Below are 25,452 nucleotides of genomic sequence, written 5' to 3' on the forward strand. Positions count from 1 at the left end.
AGCAGGCAATACAGACACTGGAACACATGGAAAATGGGGTGGGGCCCCATTAAACTTAATGCTCTCACCTCAAAACCATCATCAGGATCTATGTGCTTGATCCTGGTAACAGCTTGATACATCAAGCCGGACACCGAGGGGGCAATGGGGAGGGAGGAGGAGGGAAATTATGGTTGGGACAGCTCTGTGCTCTCCAGAGGCTGTGTTCTGACTTCTGGTTACAGCATGGTTGGCCCCAGTTAAAATGGGAACTCCTCTGGGGTTGTTTTTCTTGTTTCTCTTCTCTCAGGAAATCCCGTGGGTCTAAAATATGAAATCCTCTCACTTGATGAGGTCACGGGGGGCTGGCCCGCAGCCAGGCTGGGCTCCCATGCTGCTCTGCCCGTTGCTGCCCAGCAGCTCCTGCAGAACACTCCTCACAGGGATTGCTGCAGCCTGGGAGGGCAGAGCTGCTCCTCTGGGTGCTCTGCCCTGGGGAGGCCGTGTCCTCTCAGACCTGCTGCAGTCTCTGAATACAAACCCCCCTTTGTCGGGCAGAGGGTGGCTTGGCTGAGCCACATGATCAGTCAGGTGACAAAATTGGGCACCAAAGCAGAGCAGAATGAGCAGCTGGGTGAGGGCAGGAGCTGCTGATCTCGCCTCTTGACAGGCTGTGTTACTCCTCAGGGAAAAATGAGCGCCTGGCTCTGTCCTCTGCTGTGCAGCTTAACCATGGTGTGCTTAACAGGTAAGGCCTCCCAGCACAGGGATTATCTTCTCTGGGTGGGCACAGAGGGGGTGAAGCCACAGTGGGACTGAGGGGGCCCTGGGGTGAGGCTGTGGGCAGGGCTGGGGGAAGGAGGGAAGTCTTGAGACACAGGCAGTGGTGGAAGCGGGATGCTTGCGGTAAATACAAAAATTTGCTTTTACAGGAAGAAAAGGAAAAAAAAGAAATAGAGCTGTATTGCTCTGCATAGTAAGGATTTGCAGAGGCTTTATCTTAAAGCCCAAAGAGCAGGATTGTAGGTTGGGAAAGATCAGCTTTCTATCCTTCCCTGACTTCCTCAAGGCTCCTGTTTGTACCAAGGCGTCACATGCAAAATAACACATCCATCAGGTTCCCCTGGAGATACTTCAGGGGATTCACAGTGCTCCTCAAAACAAAACAAAAAAAGGCTCTAGAAAGCAAAATCACTGTTCCATGACATAGACAGTGTAAGTGCAGGAGAGAAAATGCTTTGTCTGATGAAGCTGAGGTTGTTTGAGTACTGGTTTTCACACCTGTGACTGATTATAACTGGTAAAATACACAAATACTTTAGTAGTGCTCAAAACTATTTTTTTCAGCCTTTTGACTTCTTTTTTTTCTCTAGAAATTGTTTAAATTATTAAGAAATACTGGCTACCAAAGGTTATTGATGGCTACTGAAGTTTTGCAAACAACTTTACTACTTTTGGTAACGTGTTGTGGAAAACTGCTTTCCATTTTTAAAAATTCCTCTGAAGAGCACCACCATTTCACATTAAATCAAACCAACCAATGAAACATTCAGCTAAAAAAAACCCAAAACAACAAAATTCATCCAGCTATGGGCAGCCCAAGTTGTTGAAACCTGTGCAGTGTCTCTGGCTGGCAGGGTTGAGCTGTTGGGGTCAGGAGGAGCTGTGGGAGGTCAGACTTTGATCCCAGGGGTCCTTCTGAAAGGTTTTCCCTGGGAATTTGACAGTGCCCTTGCCTTACTGCTAGTGTTTATGTTAGGATCGGTTTAATGGATCTCAGGACTGACTCAGTTTGTTGCCAGAGGTGAGGAAAAAGCAAGCAGACTGGCTTCAACCCCTGAGGCAGGGGAGTCAGATGAGGGGAATTGTGCACCTTGGTCCTGGGTGGAGGTTTGGCCGCAGCAGGAGTGTCCTGGGTGGGCACTGTGGGGCTGCTCTCCCTGCCCTGGACCAATGCTGGCACCTCTGTCCCTTGGATTTGAGCCTGGGGCAAGCCAGGGTGTTACAAAATGATCACTGCTAGATTTGGTGTCTCTGTTTTAGGGCCACAGCAAGGAAATGAGATATAGTTCAGTTGGTGCTGAACATTATTGGCACAGTGCTAATAATGCAAGGTTGTGGGCTTGATCCACATATGGGCCATTCTCTTTAGGAGCTGGAGTCCACAATCCTCTGTGTGCCTTCCAACTCAGGCTGTTCTGTAAATTCTTTAAAACCTGAGCAGTGGCCCAGATGGCTGCGTGCTCATCTGCTTTACTCAGTAGTTACACCAAGATGGATTTTGGCACAAAGCAGGCAGTCAAGAACAGGAGGGAGAACTCCCAGCAAACTGTCTCCATGTGATCACAACCCTATAAAGACTCTTTTATCCACTGTCCTTGTCCTGGTGCAGAACTTTAACTGGAGCTGCCCTCAGCTTGGTCTGCATGTTGGTGTTTGTACCAGGGTCGTGTGCACAGTGCCTGGCCTTGCATGGTGGGTACAGAATTAAGAGAGAAATTCAAGGCTGGGGGTGGATCAGGGCTGGGGAAGAGCCTGCAGGGATGTGGGTCTGACACCTGGCAGCTTGTGCTGTCACCCCTCCTGTCACCCTGCCCACATTCCTCACCCACATCCCACTGTCGGGCGTCAGCTGCACCCTATGACCTCCTGCAAAACCACAAACCAATTTCTCAGGAGTCCTTGTGTTTTCTGTGCCGCTGGCCATGGGTTGGCAAGGGGGTTTAGCAGGTGTGTGCTGCTGGAGAGAGCATTTACACCCCACAGCAGCAGCTCCAGTTGCCTACTGGTGCTGTGTAAGGTTGGGTGTTTTCAGAAGTTGCAGTAAATACTGAGGGAATCCCTACCCTGAGTTCCTGAACCCAACTGGTGGCACAGAGGAGGAGTTGCCTGGTTTAGTTCTGCTTTTCTTCCTTTGCTTAGTACCACACTGCTAAATTAGCAATAACCTCCTTCTTTCCATGCTCAGTTTCTGTTTCCTCTGTTAGAAACTGCAGGACATTACACATGCTGTGCCAGGGGATGTCTTCCACCAGCAGAGGATGTTCCAGTCCACCCTGTATCACAGCAAAACAACCTGAGCTGCAGCAACACCTCCTTTCCCTACAGATTTCAGCAATCCTCATTCTGATGAGGGATTTCAGAATTAAAGCAAGTCTTGGCCCTCAGGCTCCCTTCTGGTTACTGGAAGTACCCCTAGAACAGCTTAAAAGAGCCCTGAGCCCATGTCTTTCCTTGGCTGATCTGTTTGAGGGAGATGGGATTCAGCCAGCTACTTGACAAGCTTCTTAAAACAGATTGTCATGAGATCTCAGTAAACAGTCTCTAGGAGCTAACAGAACTGGCTGCTTCAGGCAATTCTCACACCCATGAGTCAGTCCTCCCAGACACTGGCATTTATTTATTTGTGGCCTCATGGACCCACTAATTTATATCCTTGGTAAGTCTCTCATGTGCCAGACATGCTCAGATGCTGCCTCAGATCCTTGCTCTGTAGTGGAGCTCAGCAGAGGCGAGTTTCTGGACATCAAACAAGGGCCCATGGTTTAACCAGTTGATAAAGACCTAAATGAGAAGCCATGATTAAAGAGAGCACAATAATTCAACCATTAATTATGTTTTTTTCTTCCCTTAGGTATTGCTTTAGGCCAGACAACCAGCACTGAGGTTCCCATTGGATCCACCCCAGCACCTCCCAGTACTACCAGCACTGAGGTTCCAGTTCCATCCACCCCAGCACCTCCCAGTACAACCAGCACTGAGGTTCCAGTTCCATCCACCCCAGCACCTCCCAGTACAACCAGCACTGGGGTTCCCGTTGGATCCACCCCAGCACCTCCCAGTGCAGCCCCTGCTCCAGCCTCTGCTTCCCCAGCTGCTGCTGCAACACTCTCAGCTGGACTGACAGCAACCACTGCAAGCCCTGCTGCATCCACAGCAGCTCCATCTGCTGATCCAAGCACAAAAACCCCTGCCCAGGCTCTGCCCTCCACCACGGGGACTGTCCCCACCTCTCAGACTTCAGCACTGGCAGCCACATCCAGCAGTGTCCCAGCGTCCCCTCCAGGAGTGACCCCATCCCCTGGGCTGCCATCATCAGCTCTGCCCCCCAGCACCCCCCAGGCCTCCAACTGCAGCACAGAGAATGTGACAGCCTGTGTCCCCTGCCCCCCAGGGACAGCCCCCACACGAGGTAAGGCTCCCTGCCCTGGCTGCTGGGTTGGAGGAAAAGGGATTTCTCAGGGCTCTTGTGCTTGTCTTGGAAGCTTGGACAGGCAGCAGGAGAGGGATTTAATTAATTTCACCCTGCTGAAATCAAAGGCTTGGTCTTTCCTGGCCTTGTGCTGTGCTTTGGTCTTTCTGAGGCTTCCCCATGGGGTGACAAAGTGGTCAGACTGTGGCACAAAGTGTAACACAAGTCCAGTTTGATTTATTGGCAGAACATCATTCTGGGCTCCAGGGCCAAATACAAGGCCAATATCCAGCTGTCTTGAATGTTTAAAGAGAATCTCTGCTATGGGAGACAGCCTTTTTCCATGGCCTTGAGAAAATACTTGATCAACCACTACCACCCCCTCCCACAAAAAAAAATCTCAGAAAAAGAAAGTAATTCTCCAAAATACAAGCCATGGTTTTTTGTTTTTTGGGGGTTTTTTTTTGGTTGGTTTTTTTTTTTTTTTTTTTTTTTTTTTTTTTTTTTTGCTTATTCCCTATGCTGCAGGGCACTTTTTAAAAGCAGCTCTAATGCTTTAGGGTGAATCTGCAGAGGACAGGAGCTATCTCCCACCTCCCTTTTATGCAGGATCTTCTTAGTCAGGGCCTTCTCCTCTTGCCTGTGTTGGTGGTGCAGCTGCAGTAAATCCACCCAGTTCCTCTGAGTGGCTGGGATTGGTTTTGTGGAGCAGAGAGGGGTAGAACTTGCCTGCTGGGAATGCCATGGTACCTGTGCTCAAAGAAAAATTGCTGCTGCTTTAGGCAGATCCTTGACTCTGGGGCTTCATTCGTCAGGTCAGCTTCCTATAAGCTTAAATTATCAGTGATCTGAATAAGTGTTTTGGGGTTTTGTTTTTTGGTTTTTTTTTGAATTTTGGGGTTGTTTTTTTTGCGTTTTTTTTTTGTTTGTTTGAGTTTTTTTGTTGTTGCTGGTTTGGTTGGGGTTTTTTTGTTTTGGTCTTATTTTTTTTTCTTTTTTATATCTCTTTTTTGTGTGTTGGAGGGAAAACAAGGAAATTTTTCCTGGCTGGCCCCTCAAAGAAGGAAAAAGCAGTCAGCTTAATTACTGGAGTTCCACACTGATAGCCTTGACTCCTTAGATCATCTTGTGGCTGTCTGCAGCTTGCTAACAGTGGACAGCAGCATAATTACATGTACATTGCAGTTTCTACCCTCTGTGAGTGCCTTGCCAGGGCAGCTGCATCCCAGAGCTCCTGCCTTTGTGGCAGTGACCCGTCCTGGGTGACACAGGGGTTTCAGTCAAGTCCTGCCCTCCTGATCCTGACTTTCTGCCCCACTTTAGGCACCCTGAGCTGCTCGTGCTGCCCGGGGGGAGCGTGCAGTGACCCCGGTGCCTGCAGCCCCTGTGCCCCAGGGCAGCACCAGCCCCAGAGGGGGCAGCCCTCCTGCCTGCCCTGCCCTCAGGGCTCCTACACCAGGTGAGTGCCAAGCCCCTGTGCCTGGGAGCTGCATCATAGCCACAAAACTCTTCCCAGCCAGGAAAATCTCCTCCTTTGGGTGTGACAGTGGTCACAGGGGTTCTTGGATCAGGGGAGAGATGAGAATGTCGATTCCATGTTCAGAAGGCCTGATTTATTATTTCATGAGATATCTATTACATTATAACTATACTAAAAAGAATAGAATAGAAAAGAATGAAAACAAAAGCAGCTGGCTCGGACAGAGAGACTCAGCTCTGCCGTGAGTGGTCACTGAATCCAAACATCCACACAAGACCAATCACGGATCCACCTGTTGCATTCCACAGCAGCAGATAACCATTGTTTACATTTTGTTTCTGAGGCCTCAGCTTCTCAGCAGGAAAAATCCTAAAGAAAAGAATTTTCACAGAAGATGTCTGCGACATTTGGGCTGTATCGCCGGCTGGGGGCTGTGTACAAATCACAGACGGGACGGGGCTGCTGTGGAACCTGCCTTGAGCTGTTTTATTTGTCAGCATCACTCTCATTACATGGTTATGACAATGAGAAGATGCCATCACTCACATCTCAGGCAGCAGACAAAGAACTTAATGTTACAACTCACTTTATAAGTTTTTTGACCAATCACACAAACCAAAAGCACATTGACAGTAGTTCCATCCAACCACTATAAGCACATACCTTTGGTTAAACACTGCCTGCTTATTTCAAATATGATACCTACTTGTAAGCCTTAAAGCACAATGCACAGAGCTCCATTGTTAAGCTTCAAACTTCCTAATATCTTGCTAGATAAACTTTTCTGTAGCTTAGGGAGTTATTCTAGACAAGCGTTAATACACAGACCATTGTTCTATTTGTCCTTGCTTTTCTACTTTCTAAATAATTTTTCTGCTGACCTATCCCATGGCTGCTGCTTAGCTCTAATCCCAGTTCTGCTGTCTCTGAGGCCTGCCCTTTGCAGCTTTCCCAAAACCCTCTGATTTTGTGGAGTCCTACAGGCTGTAGGGAATGTGCTGCCAGGGCTGTTTCTCAGAGGCTGAATTCTCCTCATCAGGAAAGCTTGGTGTGGATGTGCTTGTGCTGAGGCTGTCCCTGTGTGGGCTTCCCTTTTTTGCCCTCATGCCTTTTGTCTGCACTGAGGGAACATGTTGTTTTGTGGCGGGGAGGTGTGAGTTTATCTCTTCAGCTTTTCTCTGGGATATGTCTGACCAGCAGGCTCCATCTCCCTGCTTTGCCCAATTCCTTCCTCAATCCCTGTTTTCTTGCCCCCAAGGCATCTCATTACATTTGAGTTGCTGGCATTTAAAGCAATACCCTCAGCTGACAGAGCGTGGAAAAGCTGGCAGGACAGGAGCCCAGCCTTACAATTCCATCAGGCTGCCTGATCCAGGGATGCTGTACAATGTCCCCTGGCTGTGGGGACATGGGCATGTGCTGCTCTCTCCACTCCTATTGGATTTTCTCTTGCTGTATCCACGTCTGCAAGCAGTCAGCTGTGTCCTTTGTGGGGTGGCAAGGACAGCAGGGGTGGGAAGAGCCTCTCAGGGCTGTGTCCATTGAGGAGCTGCTCCATTTGGGTCAGTCCTGGGCTGTGGGAAGGGTGACCTGATTGTGCAGCTTGTTGGCAGCAGCCCCTGAGCTTGAGGTGCCAGAGGATCTCCCTCTCTGCTCCCCTCTGTGCTCTGTCCTCACAGTTTTTGTGCTGTGAGGACCTGCCTTAAAAATGTGCCCCCAAACTGCTTTAAAAACCAGCCAGGAGCAGAGTGAGGGCACACAGAGCTGCTGCCTTTGGGATGTGGGAGAGGGACCAGAGAGGGCCAGCAGCCCTGCTGGGCTGGGTGTGCCAGGGCAGGGACCAAAAGGGGGGATCTGGAGGGACCTGGGGGTGTAGGGGTGCATGGCCATCTCCTGGTGCCTGCCTGGGCCTCAGGGCTTCAAGGGGACCATTTAACATTTCTGTGCTCTTTGGAGAATTTGGCCTTCCTGCAGCTTTGAGAGGCCCTGGCTGGCCCAGGCCCTGCATCGGTTTGTTTGCAGCAAAGCATTTGCTGTGTTTCCAGTTGCTTTTGTGGGGTTTTGGTTGTTTTTTTTTGGTTTTGGTTTGGTGGTTTTTGGTGTATTTTTTTAAATTTTATTTTTTTCCCTGCAAATCTCATGCAGCCCTGCAGTTTCTGAAGGAATTAAAGATCATGTCCTTGTTTTCCCCCAAAGCATCTCTGAGTATGTTATCAAATTCCTATCCCCACATACTTGTTGAGAGGGATTTGGCTCTGTTAGTGATGGATGTAAAAGCTTCCTCTTTGCCTGCCTTTGCCTCACTCATTTCCTCCCCTCCTCCTGACATGTTCCCTCCCTTTTCCCACAGTCCTTGCTGTTTAAGGTCAGGGCTCTCTGAGGTCACTGCCTGTGGTTTGGGTCCCTTTTTTCAGCTGCTGATTCCCAGCAATGAGGGAGGAGCAGCTCCTTTTGAAATCCCTGAGGGATGCTGAACAGCAAACACCTTCCCTATTCCATTTTCAAGAGTGGATTTAAGAGTCTGACTTAAGCCAAGGGCTTTAGGTCTGACCACAGCATATTTTTCAAGACCTTCAATTCAGATGGTCCCTTTCCATATTGCCCACAGGCACAGGGCATCTCTAATCCTAATAACACAGAAAAATTCAGGTTTTTAGTGGACCTTTAATATCCAGGTGAGTTCAAACCAAAGTTTTCCTGCCCAAACTCCTTTTTCACAATTGCTCTATTTCTAGACTAGTCAGTGTCATGTTCTGCTCTGTCTTCTCCAAGTGGATGGAGGCTTGGGTGACCTAAAATGGTGTTCCTCTCTGCTCCCTTCCCTCCCAGCCTCCCAAGGAGCTCTGTGTGCCTTCCCTGCCCGCCAGGACATTTTGCTAATGAGTCTGGGGCTGCAGCCTGCAGGGCCTGTGAGCGAGGTAGGCTTTGGTCTGTGTTCAACCCAAATGCATTTTCATCACATGGTGCTTTTTCCCAGGGGCAGATGCAATTACCAGGTAACTTAAAAGCACTGAAGGGTAAACAAGCTAAAAATAGCCCAGCAGATCTCTTCCCTATTCTGTTGTTATTAAAATGGAAAGAGCAGATCTCAGCCATGCTTGTTTTTGCAACAAGTTAATGCCAACTCTGCAATGAAAAAAGTTTTAGGAAATTCAGTTTTAGCACAATGGGGGAGCATTTTGTTAGGAAACAAAATATTTTCTATTTCTGATAGCAAAAATGAATATAAACTGTCTTTGTTTTCATTTAGGCAATGTTCTGCATTCTGAATATTAAGTGTAATACTTTCCTTGTTTTTCACACATTAAAACTGGGGTTTTCAAGAGGAGCTGCTTTGCACCTGGCTAACGCCACTGCAACCTGGTGCAGTGTGTTTGCAGATGGGGTAACAGCATGTGCAGAACAGCACCTGCTTATGCAAAACCCCAATTAGCACATGCAGTGCAGCAGCTCCTCTGCACCCAGGATGGGTCCTGCTTGAGCATTCACAACTGTTCCTTGGAAACCCACCCTCTGAGCTGCTGGGCTGTGCCCAAAACTTGGCTGTCACTTGCTGTGTTGGGGAGGAACACCAGGGGAATCTGCCAGAGCCCTCCATGCATCCCTCAACGTGGCAGGGGTCAGCAGGGAGCTTGCATTGCTCTTTCAGAGCTTTGGACAAATATAACCCCAAATTCTCTGAAATGCCACCTGAAGCCTCTTGTGGGGAGTTGTTTGGTTGTTTGTAAAATGGACGTGAGCACAGTGACAACAATGTGGGACAGAGATGTGGAGGTAGCATCCTGAAGCCTTACCCTTCTCTTTTCCAGGCTATTATAGCTCCAAGCAAAATGCAGCTTTTTGTCTGCCTTGCCAGCCAGGATCATTCTGCAAGTAAGGAGCTCCAGGGGTGCAGGGGGTCACAGGGACAGGGAGGGGGGGTTCTTTTAGCCCCCACTGAGCTGGAACCAGGAATGTAGTGCCCAAAGTCCCCTGCCATTGCAGCTCTAGGGTGCGGCTTCCAGCAACCTCCTCAAGTCTCCCTGACCATGCATGGGGGTTGGAGCGAGATCATCCTTGAGTGTTGTCATTACAGTGCTAGAGTTCTATTGTCAATACATTGCAAGGGTTCCACATTGCCAGAGTTTTGTACCTCCTTGATGTTCCTCGCAGGCAGCTCCTCCAGGCACTGACTGTTCCTTGTCCTCACAGCAGCCACTGACTCCAGCTCCCCTCAGCCACCCAATCCACTCTTTTATAACACTCTTCTGACTGGCTACAGCTGTGGCCTGTTAACATCAGGCCTGCTCCTAAGCCTTAATAACTGGTTCAGCTGCAACTCTTTAGGGGGTAAGATTACATTCTATGTTCCATCCCGCTACACTTGACGTCCCTTCCAGTCAGACCATTCTGTGGTTCTGGGTGACAAACTGCACTGCAGATGGACGGACACCCACAGTGCAGTGAAGGTGGATCCTGGAGCCTCCAGGCTGTCAGAGCAGGCTGTGGTGGGCTGGGCTGGGCAGTGCAGATCCCACAGCGTGTCCTGCTCCTCTCCCTGCAGCACCAGCAGCTGCTCCGGCTGCCGGCCCTGCCCTGGGGGACAGGAGGCGCCTCGGGAGGCGGCGGAGACGTGTGAGACCTGCCCGGCAGGTAAGGGAGAGGCTGTGCCCAAAGTGGGGAGGCTGTGCCCAATGTGGGGAGGCTGTGCTCAGTGTGGGGCTGTGCCCAGTGTGGGGCTGTGCCTGTGCCCAAAGGGAGCACGGATCCAGCTCCAGGCTCATTCCAGACCCATCTCCGCGGGCCCTGCAGGCAGAGCTGGGCCCTGGCATGAGGGATGTGCTGGGGGGTTTGTCTGGGTGCTGGTGGAGGCTGTGCTGTGCCAGGCTGGTGCATGAGTGCCTTGGGGCTGTGCTGGTCCTTGGCACACCCAGGAGCCCAAATCCACAGCTGGTACCGGCTCCAGCAAAAAGAGCATCTTGCCCGTGGTGGTGGCTTTGCTGAGGAAAGCCCAGCCTTGCTGTCAGCGATGGATTTTCTGCAGGGGCAGCTTGGGGCAAAGGGACACGGGGAGGGGATGTGAGGCAATGGCCCAGCTCCCTCCTGTGGTGTCTGAAACACCCCAGGCTGCCCCAGCAGGGCTGGGCAGGGACTCAGCCACCCCCATGGCAGGGACCAGCCTCCCTGGACACAGCCTCAGGCTGTCTCACAGCCCAGCTGCACTTTAAACGTTGCAGGAAAGCATTTTACCACTGTGAGACTTGGAACTTCTGTGACCTGTCTCTCCCACAAAGGTTGGGAAACTGAGCTGTGCTTTGAAGTCTGCTCAGCAAGTTTCAAACAGCTGGAAAAGGTGTTTGAATCCAGAATTGGAGAGGATGAAACACTGCTGACCTCCAGTTCCCATCTTCCCCTACATTAAAGCCAGAACTCAGTGCTAAACCCTCTCCCACCTACTCCTACTCACACTGCTGTTTGCCAAGGTCTGACCCCAAATATTCTTTAGTCCCTCTGTCCCTGTTTGTTCTGCTCTGACCCTTTGCCACTGAACCAGGACCAAAGTCCAGGCTCAGCTTTTGTTATGCACATGAGCACTTTCTCCCCGCGGCTCTGAAAGCTGATTCATTCATATGCAATTGCAGATGTCCTGGGGGTTAGTCTCAAATCTTAATATTGTGCTTATTTGCTGTTCAGGTACATTCAAAGGTGCCAATGACAGCAGATGCAAGGCCTGCAGGACAGGGGAGTACCAACTACAGCGGGGCAAGGAGAGCTGTGAGCTGTGCCCAGAAAATCACTACTGCCCTGTGAGTCCCCTGAGCAGCTGGGACAGCCTGTGCTGCCCAGAGCTGTCCCACACAAGCTAAATACCCCTCAATTAACACTTCCTTTTTTCTTGTTATCTGAGCTTCCTTTCTCTTAAACATAGACAGGGCTCTGATGCAGGGAATAATTAAAATGATGATTGCAGGAGTGTGCTGGAGCTGCCTGCTCTGGCTGGGGCATGACGGGGTGGTGTGTGCATTAATGAGGGGTTTGAGGTACAGACTTGCTGTGTAACAACCCCTTCTGCTCCTCCCCACACTCCAACACTGCAGGAGCGCACAGGGCTGGATTTAATGATGGCAGGGTCATTCCTTCATTTATTTTTTTCACCCCTCTAATGCTAAAATGTCACCTCCCTTTGCCCTGGTCACCTTGTGCAGTTTGCTGGTGCTGATTTACTTCTCTTGGGCAGAGCCCGGATGTGAAGCCAGTGAAGTGCCCCCCTGATGCCTTCTGCCCCCGGGGCAGCGCGGGGCCCACCTACTGCATGGAGCTGTTCCTGTACAAGGCAGGGGACTCCTGCCAGCTGACCCCTGCCACCGTCATTGTCCTGGCCACCTTCTCAGCAGGTCAGTCGGGGTGCCCTCTGCAGCTCTGTTAACCCAGGCACACTCTGGGTGGTGTGCTCTGTGTTTCTGGACAGCAGGATTTCTAATCAAAGTCCTTCTGCTGCTCTCAGTGCCAGTGCTGTCCCTGGCTCTGAGGGAAGGTGGCACAAGTGCCAGTGCTGTCCCTGGCTCTGAGGGAAGGTGGCACAGTGCTGAATGGTTGTTGTTTGTCCCTGGGAGGCAGGGATGTGTGTGGACCCTCAAACAGGGATTCCTTGGCTGCACCAAAGTAAGAAAAAAGACAGTTTCCTTTTGGTGTGTAAGGCAGGAATGAAAGCATTCCTGCCTTAAGTCATGTCACAGCCTCCAGCAGAATGGGGAGCTGCTGGCTCATGCAGTGCTGCTGCATTGATGCCAAATGTTGCTTGTACCCAAGAGTCAGGAGCTGCTGAGTGTGGGGAGCATCCCTCCAGATGCACCTACTGTGAATCAGATCACTGGGGCAAGCTAATGAGGGGGTGAGCTTTTCAGCTGGGAAGCTGCACCATGAATAATCGTTCCAAAACAATGAATATGCATTTTGAGTCTTAGGAAAGGGAAAAATAGAGTTCTCTCGTTTTTTAATCAAAGTTGGGGGGAGGTTTAATCAGAGAGTTATGATGAAAATGAGCAACTGTTGGTGCTGTGGATTGCAAGAAGGGCAGATGAGGAAGCTGGGAGGAGGAATCTGTCTCCTGTGCCCAGAGAGATGAAGAGAAATCCCTAAGTGCCCTTACACTACCAGAGATGACAATCTTGTGTCAAGAGAGCCAAGTCATAGAGATAAGGCATCAGAGGATAAAGAATATCCAACAAACCTCACATTCACAGATTCTGTGTTTCAAGTGTATTTTATGTCCTTCCTGAAGACCCATGAATACTTTTATGTGCTTCCTGAAGACTCCACTTGGCTGGCTGTTGTTGAAAGCAGAGAGGAGAGGTTAAATGCGTATGTTACAAGTCACACAGCAAAGCTGCTTCTCCCACAAGATGTGTGTTCCCATCACCCTTGTCTCCTGGCAGTGAGCAGGGGACAAGGACAGCAGGGTCTGCAGGAGCTCCAGCAGCACCCTCGGAGGGTGTCCCCATGGGGCTGGAATGCCTGGGGGAGCAGATGAGGGCTGTTCTCACAAGCTGCAGCTTGGAGCCATGGGAAAGGCCCTCCCCTGACCCCTATCCCCTTGTGCCAGGCTGTTGTCCAAAAATCTGCCAAAGCAGATGCCATCTGAAGTGAGTGTTAATTTGAAAAAGTAGATTAAACTGAAGGATATGAAAAGACTGCCCAGAGAGGGACAATGGCCCATTAAGCAGCATTTGTGATAAACAAGTCTGAGGGTCAGGAAACAGCATTCCTGCCTCTCCCAGAGCTTGCAGCAGAGAGGGGGAAGGAAGGAGCCCACGCAGGAACCCGCGAGTTTTTCACGGCTGGTCTCACAGATCAAGCGTTTGCCATGAGGCTGTCTGCTCACACAACTGAAATTTGGGTGTATTTGTCTGGCCATATTGCATCACAGAGACAGATTTGTGCTCTTCTGTTCAGATCAGTTTTCTCTGGTGATGCTTCTGCCAGAAACAAATGAGCAGAATGTCGCACCACTTGAGATTTGCCAATTACTTCCATGTCTATGCCCAATCCAAAAGTAATTTTTCCTGACAGCCCTGATCTCAGTCTAGACTCAGAGTTAATCTAGGTTAGTTACTACTTCAGTGTGAGTGCTGCACAGAGCAAACTAATTTCTCAGCAAGATCGTTTTGGTGGGGTCTGCAGTGAATAAGATGCCAAGTGGAAAACAGTTCTAGAGAGTAAATGGGAGTAGGAAAGCAAGTTACTGAATTATTTATTTAATTAAAACTTGTCATTATTCCTTGCAGAGTTAAACTGAACTGCCGAAGTTGAGTGTTTTTAGTGCTAGTGGAACCTTTCCCCCCCTCTTTTTGGAGGGGGACAGAGTATGTAGGAGGAAAAAACTCCTTATTTTACCAGAAGAGAATACCTGAGTTGAGAACCCTTGGAGCAAACATCACCTGATACTTTACTTTCCCATCTGTGAATAACTACCATTCCTTCCTTCCTTTCCAGGAGGAATCCTCGTTGTGTTTCTGATCATCCTGAGGAGCCGACAGGAGCACGGCAGGAGCTCCCTGAAGTCGCCGCTGCTGCCCCGGGGCTCAGGGCTGGGCTCCTACGGGGGCACGGAGCACACGGAGCCCGTCTATGCTGGCTGGTAGCTCTGCCAGGGCCAGCAGCCTCTCCTTCCCCTGGGGCAGCACTAATGGGGCTCTGGGCAAGGTGTTTAACCATGAGCAACCTACTTCTGTACAGCTAAAATCAGTGCTGGGGAATAAAACTCAGTTTTTGAGTTGTGGCTACTTGTGCAAACCAAGCCAGCCCCTGCTCTGCTGCACTGGGCTGATGGGAAAAGTCTTCCCTTTCCAATTCCCAGCTTCCTTCACAAATACTTTCCTTCATAAATACTTTTCTCTTTTCATCAGGGAGAAAAAAGCCCCAAAAAGCAATCAATCCTACCTGTTTCTCCATTTTAATAGTCAGCTCAACAGAGTGAGGAGTGACTGCTCATTATTGAGATCCCTTTGATACAACACTCGTTTCCACCCACGCACAAACTAACATGAATATACCTCCTTTTAATAACATGCAATTTTTTGTTTTGTTACCCATTCTCAAAGTTTTAGCATAAGCACAAGTCAAGGGAAGGGATCCTAAAGCCCTCCCCTTCCTTTCAGCTGTGGGCAAACATGTGCAACAAAAGCAATGGTTGATTCCTGGACAAAAGTCCCTTTTGTTTCCTGCTGCCAGGTACAGGTGGTGCTCAGGGTGGAGCTGCAAAGGAGCAGCAAGGTGCAGGCACAGAGGATGCCCTGTCCCTTTCTGCATCCTGAGGGGCTGTAGGAGACCCCTGCCCAAAGTTCTGTCCCTGGTCCTGGACGCTGCAACCCCACGCAGGAGAGCAGCAGAGTGGTTTGTGCCTGTTTGCTGTGGCACTCCAAGCCCTCCTCTGTGCACCCAGCCCAGTGTAACCATCTGGTTAAACTGATATGATTTGTATTTTCCAGAGATGATTCCTGTGTGTGGCTGGTTGACTCTTAATTTGTTGTTTGCTCTGTGTCCCCTGTTATGTTTTTCTCTCAGCCAGCATCCCAGGCAGTCAGAAATGCCCAGAAAAAATTCAACATCACCTCTACTGGAGCCAGTGCCAACTGCTCCATGAAACCAGTACCTGTGGCCTCTTGACCTTCCCACCTTGTTTTCCTTTTCCTGCTGCAGTGACATTCCCACACAGGTGCTGTGTGAGCCCAGCCCAGCCAGCTGTGACCCTGTGTGCCAGTGCTGTGCTTCAGCAGCTCTCCATGGCCAGTAGAAACAGAGTCTCTGTCAAAAGAGCCACGATTTTAAATGGCTCTGCACAGAGGTGGTGGCAGGTGTTACTTCTCTCTGAATCTTGCAGCAGCACAGATGGCTGAAGGAGCCCAGCTGTGGGGGGGTTAAGTGGTTCCTGCCCTCAGCTGCTCATTCTCCTCTCCCCAGGGAAGGTGTTAGAAGTTTTTAAAAGAATTTATAGAATTTATCAGTTCTCTGATCTCCATCAGGTGAGGAACTGTGTGCAAGAGTGGCACATCAGCCATTGTGGGTGCCCAGAGAAGCTGTGGCTGCTCATCCCTGGCAGTGTTCAAGGCCAGGTTGGAGCAGCCTGGTCCAGGGGAAGGTGTCCCTGTCCATGGCAGGGGGTGGAAGTGGAAGGTCTTTAAGGTCCCTTTCACCCCAAACCATCCTGTGATTCTGTTCTGGATCAGCAGCAGGAGGGATGGTTCCTAAAGCCCTGGGCAGAGCCCAGCAGGGGCAGAGCTCCGTGCAGCCTCTCCCACTGCTGATTCAGGAGAGACATGAAGCTTCTCCCTGGCCCAAGGCTGTGCTTTTCCCCAGAGCAGCACAGGGACACAATCCTGCTGCACAGCACCAGGTGACCTCAGCAGAACCATCAGCCACCAGTATCAAAGATCTCTGAAATGCTTTCATAAAAATTGTAGCTGCTGTCACACACGGGAGACTCCACAGGGGAAGCCAAACCAGACCCAAAAAAACTTGTGTGAAAAAGCCAGAGTCAAACTCAGACCTGAGCAAGCAGGAGCAGCATTTGTGACAGCAAAAGGACCCTGGGGGAGCAGAGCTGGCTGGGTTGGTGGCCCCAGCTCAGTGGCACAAAAGCCAAAAATCATGAGCAACAGAGAGCAGCACTGGAAAAAGTGGACTGCAAGAAATGTCAGCAGTTCTGTGACAAGCAAGAGTGTGAAAACAAGCCACAGCACAATCATTAACACCTCTGTGGAAGCATAAAAACAGCATTTCCAGTGCATCTCTTATGTAGGCCTGAAATGCAAGTTTTCCCTATGAGAGAACAAAGCCCTCACTGCCAAACCATGCTTGCTCAGGATGTATCAATTCCACTTTTTTCTTTCAAGGGAAAAAAAAAAGTGCCAAAGTAAGTATATAGAGCTGTTTTACAAAAGAGACTTAGCAACTTCTTAAATAACTAGGAATAAAATTCAACATTTAATAAGACATTGAAGTTTCTCAAGCAGTCAGACATGGAATAATGAGACTCAACAATGTGGAAAAATCCCATTAATACGTCTTTCAAGATATTTTGCTTTTCCAAGTAATTCAAATAAAAAACCTCCTAAAACCTGACCATGAACACAAAGCTATTGAACAAAACAGACATTTACTCTGATTACTTTTCCTAGGCTGTATGAAAATACATCTAACATACTCAACTGAAAATTGTTTCCATGCTTGCTCATGTGATAAAAGAACAACAAATTCTGAAATTGGCTGTCATGTATCAGCTTTTGCTAAAAAAGGAAAGACATTTTGCTACTTTGATGGGCAAGACACAAAGAATATCATTTAAGGCCACATAATATGCCACAGTTAATGTTGTTTAGATTAATTTATAGCAGAAAATCCTTCAAGTTGCTGAATGCTAAAAAGTACTGAGTTGCATCATGAGAAAGCTCAAGTCTTAAGGATTGTTTTACCTTGGATTTGAACAGAGGGAGAAGGAAAACAATGTCACAACTTTTCTTCTGTCTTCTTTTTTAAACAAAACTTCAGCCTGTTTTCCCAGGCTGCAGAGCAAAGGTACAGAAGCCTTCATTACAATGCACCTAAACCCCACCTGTCCTGGGACAGGAACCAAAACTCTCCCAGGTCACACCTGAGTGCCTGAGCTGAGCAGGGGGTATCAGGGAGAGAGAACTGGATCCACGTTCCTGCTCAGGAAGGAATTCCCAGAACTCCCAAGGGCCCTCCTGGCCTGCAGCCCCAGGGATGCAGAGCTCCCAGGGCCCAGGGCAGGGAGAGGTAGAAGAAGCAGAAGGACAAACAGCCCCTGGCTGAGATCTGTTTGTGTGGACCGTCCCTCTGTCCCCACAGACAGACAGACAGACAGACAGACAGAAGAGGTGTCCCTGCTGCATCCTGCTGTGCTGGATGTGCTGGGGAGCCCCTGAGAGCCCAGGGCTGCTGGCACTGCAGGCTGTGCCTTCTGCAAGTGGGGATCTGCCTCTTGGGACCGGGGGCATCACAGTTCCACAGTGGCAGAGCTGTTACACATGGAGAGGGAAAAGAAACAAAACAACTAAAACAAAAAGTTAACAAATTATGAAAGCAATGGAATGTAAAGGAAAAATTTTATAATAACTTATTTAAAGGTATTCTTACAAAGCCTTCCTTACATGGTATAGTATTCAAAGAATGGTCCCAATGACATCCAATTCCTTCATTTTGTTTTAAAGCAATGAGGAAAATATTTCTGCTTTACTACCTGACCTCATTTTCCTTCCCTTGAAACCCATTGTTAAAGAAACATCCATAATATCATTTTTTTTGGTTTTGATTTTATGCACAGGACTGTTCTTCAGCCCCATGGCAGAGAAAAGGTTTCCCTCAAAATCAATTAAAGAATCTTGAATTTTAACTTGAGTGCAAGGCTTGGCATATCATTTAAAAAAATGCAAACATGTAACACTTGCCCTGATTTTGAACTCTGCTATTTCTTCAAAATAATTAAAAAAAAAAAAAAATTAACCTTCCAACAGTGTTTACAAAAACTGATTCAAAAAACAAAGCATTTTGGTCACCAAACAGAAACCAAAGTGTTCATCATAGGGCAATGCAACATTTATAACCTCTTTCAATTAATATCTTCTAATAAAACCGGACTTTTTACACGTTGGGAATAAATGGGGGTTTTGGCAATTCCAAGAACTAAATCAAATCCTGAAGAAATACCTTGGGAAAAAAAACCATACACTTCCATGATACAGCAAGGCTTCATTTTCAAAAGGGCTACACAGAGTTCCTGCACTATGAAGGGCAAACTAAGCTAGAACATACACAAATGGCTCAGTGGACATGGAGGTGCTTATGGAGGGTGGGTCACAATGGCAAAAATCAAAATGTGCTTGGGATGCTGCCTGATCACACACCAAGGATGTGCACTGGGAGGAAAACTGGCACAGATGTTTCTCTTTACTGTTTTTTCCTAGTTCCAGTATTATCTCTGTCAATAAGTGTTGTATGTTCACCTCACTGTGAGTCACCCAAGTTAATGGGGGTGAGGAATTCAAAACAGCTTTGCTGACACAACACAGCTGTGACAGGATAGCAAGAGCAGAGCTGCTAGAAATGTAACAAAAAAAATTAGTCAAGTAGCCATTTTTGTAGAAACTTTATGCAAAGGAACAGAGTAAGGCTACATTTCAAAATTTAGCATCAAAATTCTTACACACTGCTTCAAAAATCTATTTTCCTTTTGTTTTGAATTTAGTTTTTGCACTTCAATCAAGTTTCGCTTTCTGTTTCATTCATGGGAGTGATTTTGTTCCTTGCTGGGCATTTCTTGCATTATCACAAAGTTGAAATACTTGGACTCCAAGCATTCCAAAGAAAAGTTTGCCTCTGCATTTTACCTCCCATTGAGGAAAAAAAAAAAACCAACAACTATTTTTTTCCAAGTAATAGCTTTTGAAAGGTTTCTTTTTATTAAGACACAAAAATCCTAAAGTACTGGGCCTAGATTGGAAGACAATATCCCTTTAAGTCCTGGGACTAGACTGCAAAACAATATCCCTTTAAGCCCAGACCTGCACAGCTCTGCAAGATCAAGTAACTTCATATTTTGCTGAGATGAACTACAGGAAAAAACAGTATAGAAAAAAATCTCTTACAAAGTCAGATTCCTCCTCTCTGGTACAGGGTGTGCCTTTCCCACCACGCACCACATTTCTTGGTGGAAGGATATTTATGGTCATGATTGTTTAAGAATAATTTTTGAAGAGCACAAAGCCCTTGCTGTGAGTGTGGCTGTAGTGAGGGACACACCTGGGTCAGGACTGGCATTCAAGCACCTGCTCAGAAACACACAAGGCAAGCAAATCTCATTGGGACCACAGACCAAGCCATTTCTTACTCAAAAGGACTTGAGAACTAACGACTTCTTTCAAGGATATACTATTTTAAACATCTGTTGGTTGACAAATACTATCTCAAAAAACTATGTTTACGCCTACCTGGTTTGATTTTAACCTACCTCCAACCAAGTATTTTGGAGGGAACATTTTACATTCGTAACAATTCAAGTGTAACTGTAATGCTGAGTAATAAGTTTGGTTTGTCCTGAAGTTTGCTGAACTATGCAGTTCGTTATCAGTGCAGAAGCAGCAGAAGACTGCTGTGGTTGGCTCAGTGGATTTATAAAAAAAAACAAAACAAAAAAATCCCCCCCCCCACATTGTAACCTTTACAGAATATACGTAAAATTGTGTCCTTCCCTGGTCATATTCACAACTTATCTACAAGATAGTGTTAGCAGTAGAAACTGCAGTCCATGACTATTTGCATTCAGCTCTCATCCATCTGTTCCTCTTTCTCCTGGGCTTGAACTTGTTCAGTTTTTTGCGGGGTTTCTCAGTCTTCTGAGTTTCCACAGAATCCACCCCAAGAACGTGTTCAGAGCAGCATAACTGTCCATTCAAGGTGGAATTTAGCACTGTCCTGTCTTGGTGCTCCTTGCAGAAAGAGTTTGGGCAGAAGTGGCAGAAAGAAACAGAAGGTTTGCCACAAACATCACAGTGGTGCCAAGGACACTCCCACTTCCCTGCAATCAAAACCAAAGAGCCCATTAGTGGGGAGTAAAACACGGCATCATCTCCTCAAGGGGTTTTGTGTTGGAGCAGCTGAACAAGGCACAGCTTTCCTGACAAAGCAAATGATATCAACTACCAGGGCTGATCTCAACACCCAGAATGACACATCTTACTTGTAAAGCTCAGCTGGCAGCTGCAAGGAGCAGACTTGACACACTCTCATTCAAACACAGCAGTCAGCTCCAGCTAGCAGAAATGACTCAGGCTTCACTCAGTAGCATTTTACAGAACTTGCAGGCTGGCAGAGCATCCAAACATCCAGTCAGCTGCTGCCCCCTCTTACTGCAGTCCCCTGTCTGTTGCCAGTCTTGCTCAGGAATGACTGGTGTCCTTCCCTTACAGCTGCTCTTTTGCCCCAGCATACCTTACCAGTCCTTGTTTTACTTGTTTCTGGGATAACAGGCTTTGCCTGCTTCCCTTCCTCATATCTCACCTGCCATGGCTGACTGGAACCAGGTAACTCCTGTGATATCTGGAACTGCAACCTGATGTCTGCTGCTCTTAATTTCCCTACTTGCCTTCTTTCAGAAGCTGCTGTTGCTCTCCTGGCTTGAACTCAAAGGGCTTCACGCATTTCTCAGATATAATCAACTGTCCTGTGGCAGGGCCATGGTGCTCCTACCAGGTGATGGGCTCAATTACCTACATCTGTAAAAGAAATGCCTCAATTTGCCAGAGAGGCAGGAGGAGGCCACCATTTTGTCTTCAAATCCAAGAGGAGCTGCTCCACATGATGCACAAGTGAAATTCCTGCCATACAAACCCAATGTTTTCAGGATGATACCCCTGACAAGGCTGCAGTAACTGAGGTACCTGCACAAGTTAATTAAACAAGGGTAAGACTCACCAAAAGGACGTTTCACCAAACCAAGGCAGGAGAGATGATAAGCTTTAGTACAAGATTTCCTGTCACACAGCACCAGCTGGCCTCCATCACCACAACGAAAACAATCATCTTCAGATTCTTTCTTCCCTTCATTTTTCGTTCTGCGTCTCCGTGTTCTCTTTTTGGTCTTTTTGCCTTTTTCTTCTGAGGCATTAGTGGAAGAATTCTAAAAGAGTAAGATATAAATCTGTAAATGCCAGTTTTGCAAAGGAAAAATATTACACAACCCTGCCAAGCTGTTGGCACACCTGGCAGACCGTGCACACAGCCAAGAACCTGACTTGGGGCAGACCTGCCCAGTGCCTCACTCTACTGATCTGTGCTCACAAAAATCCTACACTGACCCTTGAGGAAAGTCATCCTGAAACCACACCTTCTCCCTACAGAACCTTCCTACTGCAAAAAACCCTTCATTTTCTTGCCACTGGCAAAAGGTCTTCCAATTTCCAGTCTAATCTACTTGTGGCTAATTTACCCTCATTATGTACTTGCACCACCAATCACTTCCATATCCATTCTTCTCTTCCAGTTGTGAATACTCATGCTGGAATTACTAAACCTGTCCCCAGTTTTCTTTGAGTACCAGACAGCAGAACTTCAGGAAATGTAGCTAATGACAGAAAGAATATACCAAACCTCATCCCTATTTCAATCTGACTTCAATTCTGTGCTGCATGCACAGAAGCAGCTTTCAAGTGCTGCTTGCACTTTAACTCTCCTTCACCAAATCACATAAAATGTTGGATGATTTTTCAACATCCCTACCATCATTCCCTCCCTCTCACCCCAGTAATCACTACCTACTTTCTTTTAAATTAGCCCATTCTATCTACCAATGAAGACAGACCCATAAAACTAAACTGTAACACTGAATTTCTTCATGGTTGTCTGTGTAAATGTTCACAGGCTTATGTGAAACCTCATTTAAGTCCACCTCTTAACAAAAACCAGCTGTGTGGGTTCTGAAGTCTCTCAGTCCACCCTCTGAAGTGGCTGGTCCTGAGCAGTGTGAAGGACCAGAGGGAAGTGCAGCTTTTCAACATCCACAGGTGGTACTTGTGCCTTCCCCCACACTCCTATGCCAGCCCTTCAGTCAGCTCCATCAATCTCTGCTGGATTACAGATTTCAAACTAACCCGGACAGGATTCATCCAGATTATTTCTTGATATACTTTGGTAACTTTCTTCCACATTCAAAACTCACATTTTTTATTGTTCAGTTCAAATCAATTTTTTAAAATGAATCTTAGCAAAATAATCACACTATAAGGTTTAAATGGGGGAAATATAAACTAGAATGTCAGAATAATCCCACTGGCCACAGTTAGGCACATTCTTAGTAATTTAAAGCTTCTACAACCCTTCCCCTGACAAGACTGTCAAAATCTCTTAGTGTATTACTTGATATATTACTTGCCTTTGGTCTGTCCCCAAGAAATCCACTGCAGTTTGGGGCACCACATTTGCAGACTGTTTTTTCATTGCCCAGACAGTCAAGGTTGTAATTAAAAGTCAGCTCCGTCCCTGAGTGTAAAAAGGACAAGGTAACAAATTTTATCAAAATTATTGCAAACAAATACAGCTGCTGCTATCTGTCTGCTGGTTTGGCACTTGTTTGCGGGTATATTGTCATAGGATGTTCCCTCTCTTTACTTGATTCTTGACAATGATTAACCAGATGCCCATATGTCATGGTATTTTATGCAATTACATTTTAAAATAAATTTGACTTCACAAAACTGTGCTGGTGTTTGTCCTTCACACATATTATATTCATCCATCTATCCAGCTAGATATAGCTGCAGATAGATAGGTATGTGTGTGAGCATGTATGTACACAAACCAGAAAACAGATACTTCTAAACAGCCTCCTACATCCACTCCTTAAGATTTTATGGTTTTGTTATGCATTTGAGAGCTCCAAAAACCCACAAAGTTGCTAAGAATACTTGCCCTAGAAGCAAGAAACAAAAAGCAGCCATGGGACTCACAACTAAAAAACACTAAAAATCTTTCTGATTTTTAGTGATCACAAAGCATCACAAAGATCACAAAGCATCTCCTCTGCGTGCTGAGTCCTCTACAAAAATATTTGCACTGGATCAGTTAAACCATGACTGTCCCACCAGCAAATGCACAGAGTTTAACTGAGAGAAGGAAGGCAAAGGCAGCTGAGCTGATGTACCTGCAGGAATGTCACACACAGCAAAGAGCCCCACACGAGTGTCTCCATTCACTGTCCACTTGAGGGTCTCACAGTTTGGTTGGCAGCTGTGGTTCATGAACCGGGAATAGTTTCCTTTGGGGCCAGCATCAATAATTCGGTCCTGGAGAACAAACCAGCAACAAACTGAAGGGTTTTGCTCTCCCCCCTCACAAAAAACCATAAAAATCATCCATAACTGATTTCAATAGCTGCATTCAGAGCTGACATGGTGTTGCCACCCAGAGCACACAAGTAAGCTGCTGGTACATGTTGTATTGGAAACTGTAGTGTCCCAATGGCCTGGAATGGGACACTCCCAAAGCAATACTCATGCTCTAGCTCACATTTCCCAGCACCCATCACAGCCACAGGGCAGGATTAAGTGTGCTTGTGAGCATTATGGTGGGCATCTTAAGGAACCCCCTTCCCCAGGAAGCTTCAAAAGTCAGACTCAGTCCTCTACCCTTTACTTGGCATTCATGGAGCTGTGAAGCATTTAAAAGTATGGTACTTTATGGCATTTACCAAATGCATGATTACTTCCAGAGATTACCAGTTTCTCACCAGATTTCTTTCCCCAAATCAGCCTAGTTTAAATGTAAACAAGCTCTTGGCAAGCTAAAAACACCCCATTCCTACAAACAATTGCTCTTAAATTTCTACATCCACCAAATATACCAGATATTAACAAAGTAAAACAAAGCCTGAAATTGCCAGAACTGTCTCTTTGCAGAGCTGCTTGAGAAGGCTTTGCTTATTTATGAAGTATTCTTATAGTTTGTTTCTAGCTGATTTTTATAATGCACATGTGTGACTGTCATGCACACACTTCACTGCATGGGCAGCTCAGCCTCATAATGGCACTGGCAGTTTAGGCAAAATGACAATTTATTAATGACACTAAGAGTCAAATACATGTTCAGTTCAGATGTTTAACACACTGATGTTGTATGTCAATCTAGTAGAGGAGTGAGAAACTTTTAAGTGTTCAGAGAAATGTGGCTTCACCATGCTGTGGTGGGAACTCCTGTGCAGAAGTCCTCAGTTACAGGACTCAGGGGAACAGGAGATGTGGAAATACAAAGCAAGAGCCTTGGGAAAAAGAATGGTGGTTGGGACTGAAACAGTTGCAGGACTGGCAGCCAGCTCTTGTTTTTCTCCTAACTAGTTGTCTTGGGACTGAAGCAATATAATACAGATAATCTACAACTCCTGCTGTCCAGGTTCTTCACTTTCTCCTTCTCCCAAGGAAGAAAATACTCAGAGGTGTGCACAAAGGCACAGATGCTGAATTATTCTGCTGTGTTAATTAATCTGCTGCAATAATTTGCTGTGAATCAATTTGTGGAGGGTTGGCTGGCTACTAACAGAGAGTGCTTTCAGAAAAAGAGTTTCTACAAAAGCACAAGCCTAGTTTTGTCATAAACAATGCAAGGGACAGATGGCTACAAAAAAGATTAAATGCCCTATACAGGATACAGCCTCACAATTTTATTCCACATTCTCTCAAGTGAGAATTTTATTGTCTGTTGTTGAAATTTTAGTAAAAGGATTGCAATTCCTTCCACTGTATCACTACTATTTTCCCAAACTTCATTTTAAGACTAGGCTGGTAAGTGCTTTGTACTTACAGGTGTAGGTAAGTACTGTTCTTTATTTCAAGCAACAAAGCACAACCTATAGACCTTAATATGTCATTTATCACATAATACAGAACTAAGGAGATCCATTATGTACATATAGAATGGAGAGAGCAGGCACAGAAGATGCAATGCTGTGAGTATGTGAAAGTGTAGAATGTCAAAGGTAGCAGAGTGCCCTGCCAAGGTGATCAAAATAAGGCTGTAAGTAAATAATGGCAAAAACCATCAAATACCCTACCTTATCAATAGTAAGCATATAGAAGTGGGTGATGTCATTTTCATGTGCATATTTGATTCTTGCCATACACTCCTCTTCATCAATCAGCTCTCCCACATACTCATTGACAAACTCCCCCTGAAAGACACCAAGGATCACTAGTGAAGTATATCCCAAACCCACCAAGAGCACGGCAGCTCACCCACTCTGCAGGGCAAGAGCAGTTCC

At 47.0% G+C, this 25,452-nt stretch overlaps 2 protein-coding genes and 1 non-coding gene across 6 annotated transcripts in view; 1 reads left to right on the top strand and 2 right to left on the bottom strand.

Annotated features, from left to right (window-relative positions):
- Nucleotides 1-403: 403 nt before the first annotated feature.
- On the top strand, nt 404-14,403 carry LOC134418759 (uncharacterized). Its single transcript, XM_063157529.1, has 9 exons — nt 404-727; nt 3,614-4,171; nt 5,495-5,630; nt 8,481-8,569; nt 9,461-9,524; nt 10,195-10,283; nt 11,325-11,437; nt 11,869-12,025; nt 14,124-14,403. The coding sequence occupies exons 1-9, from the start codon at nt 673-675 to the stop codon at nt 14,270-14,272; spliced, it is 1,410 nt and encodes a 469-aa protein (XP_063013599.1). The 5' UTR covers nt 404-672; the 3' UTR covers nt 14,273-14,403.
- A 2,355-nt stretch (nt 14,404-16,758) lies between these two features.
- NSD2 (nuclear receptor binding SET domain protein 2) overlaps nt 16,759-25,452 on the bottom strand; it is a 99,708-nt gene continuing 91,014 nt past the window's right edge. For all 4 annotated transcript variants that reach the window (XM_063157523.1, XM_063157522.1, XM_063157527.1 and 1 more), the window contains 5 exons: nt 25,246-25,362; nt 23,344-23,485; nt 22,576-22,682; nt 21,120-21,324; nt 16,759-20,223 (listed from right to left, as the gene is read on the bottom strand). In XM_063157523.1, coding sequence (XP_063013593.1) covers nt 19,958-20,223; nt 21,120-21,324; nt 22,576-22,682; nt 23,344-23,485; nt 25,246-25,362 — 837 coding nt within the window. In that variant the 3' untranslated portion in view covers nt 16,759-19,957. The remainder of the gene's footprint in view (nt 20,224-21,119; nt 21,325-22,575; nt 22,683-23,343; nt 23,486-25,245; nt 25,363-25,452) is intronic.
- LOC134419162 (small Cajal body-specific RNA 23) lies at nt 23,633-23,762 on the bottom strand. The gene has a single exon (XR_010027988.1). It is a non-coding gene; the product is annotated as a small Cajal body-specific RNA 23 (non-coding RNA).

Source organism: Melospiza melodia, chromosome 5 (genome assembly GCF_035770615.1).
Source record: "Melospiza melodia melodia isolate bMelMel2 chromosome 5, bMelMel2.pri, whole genome shotgun sequence".
Classification (NCBI taxonomy): Eukaryota; Metazoa; Chordata; class Aves; order Passeriformes; family Passerellidae; genus Melospiza; species Melospiza melodia.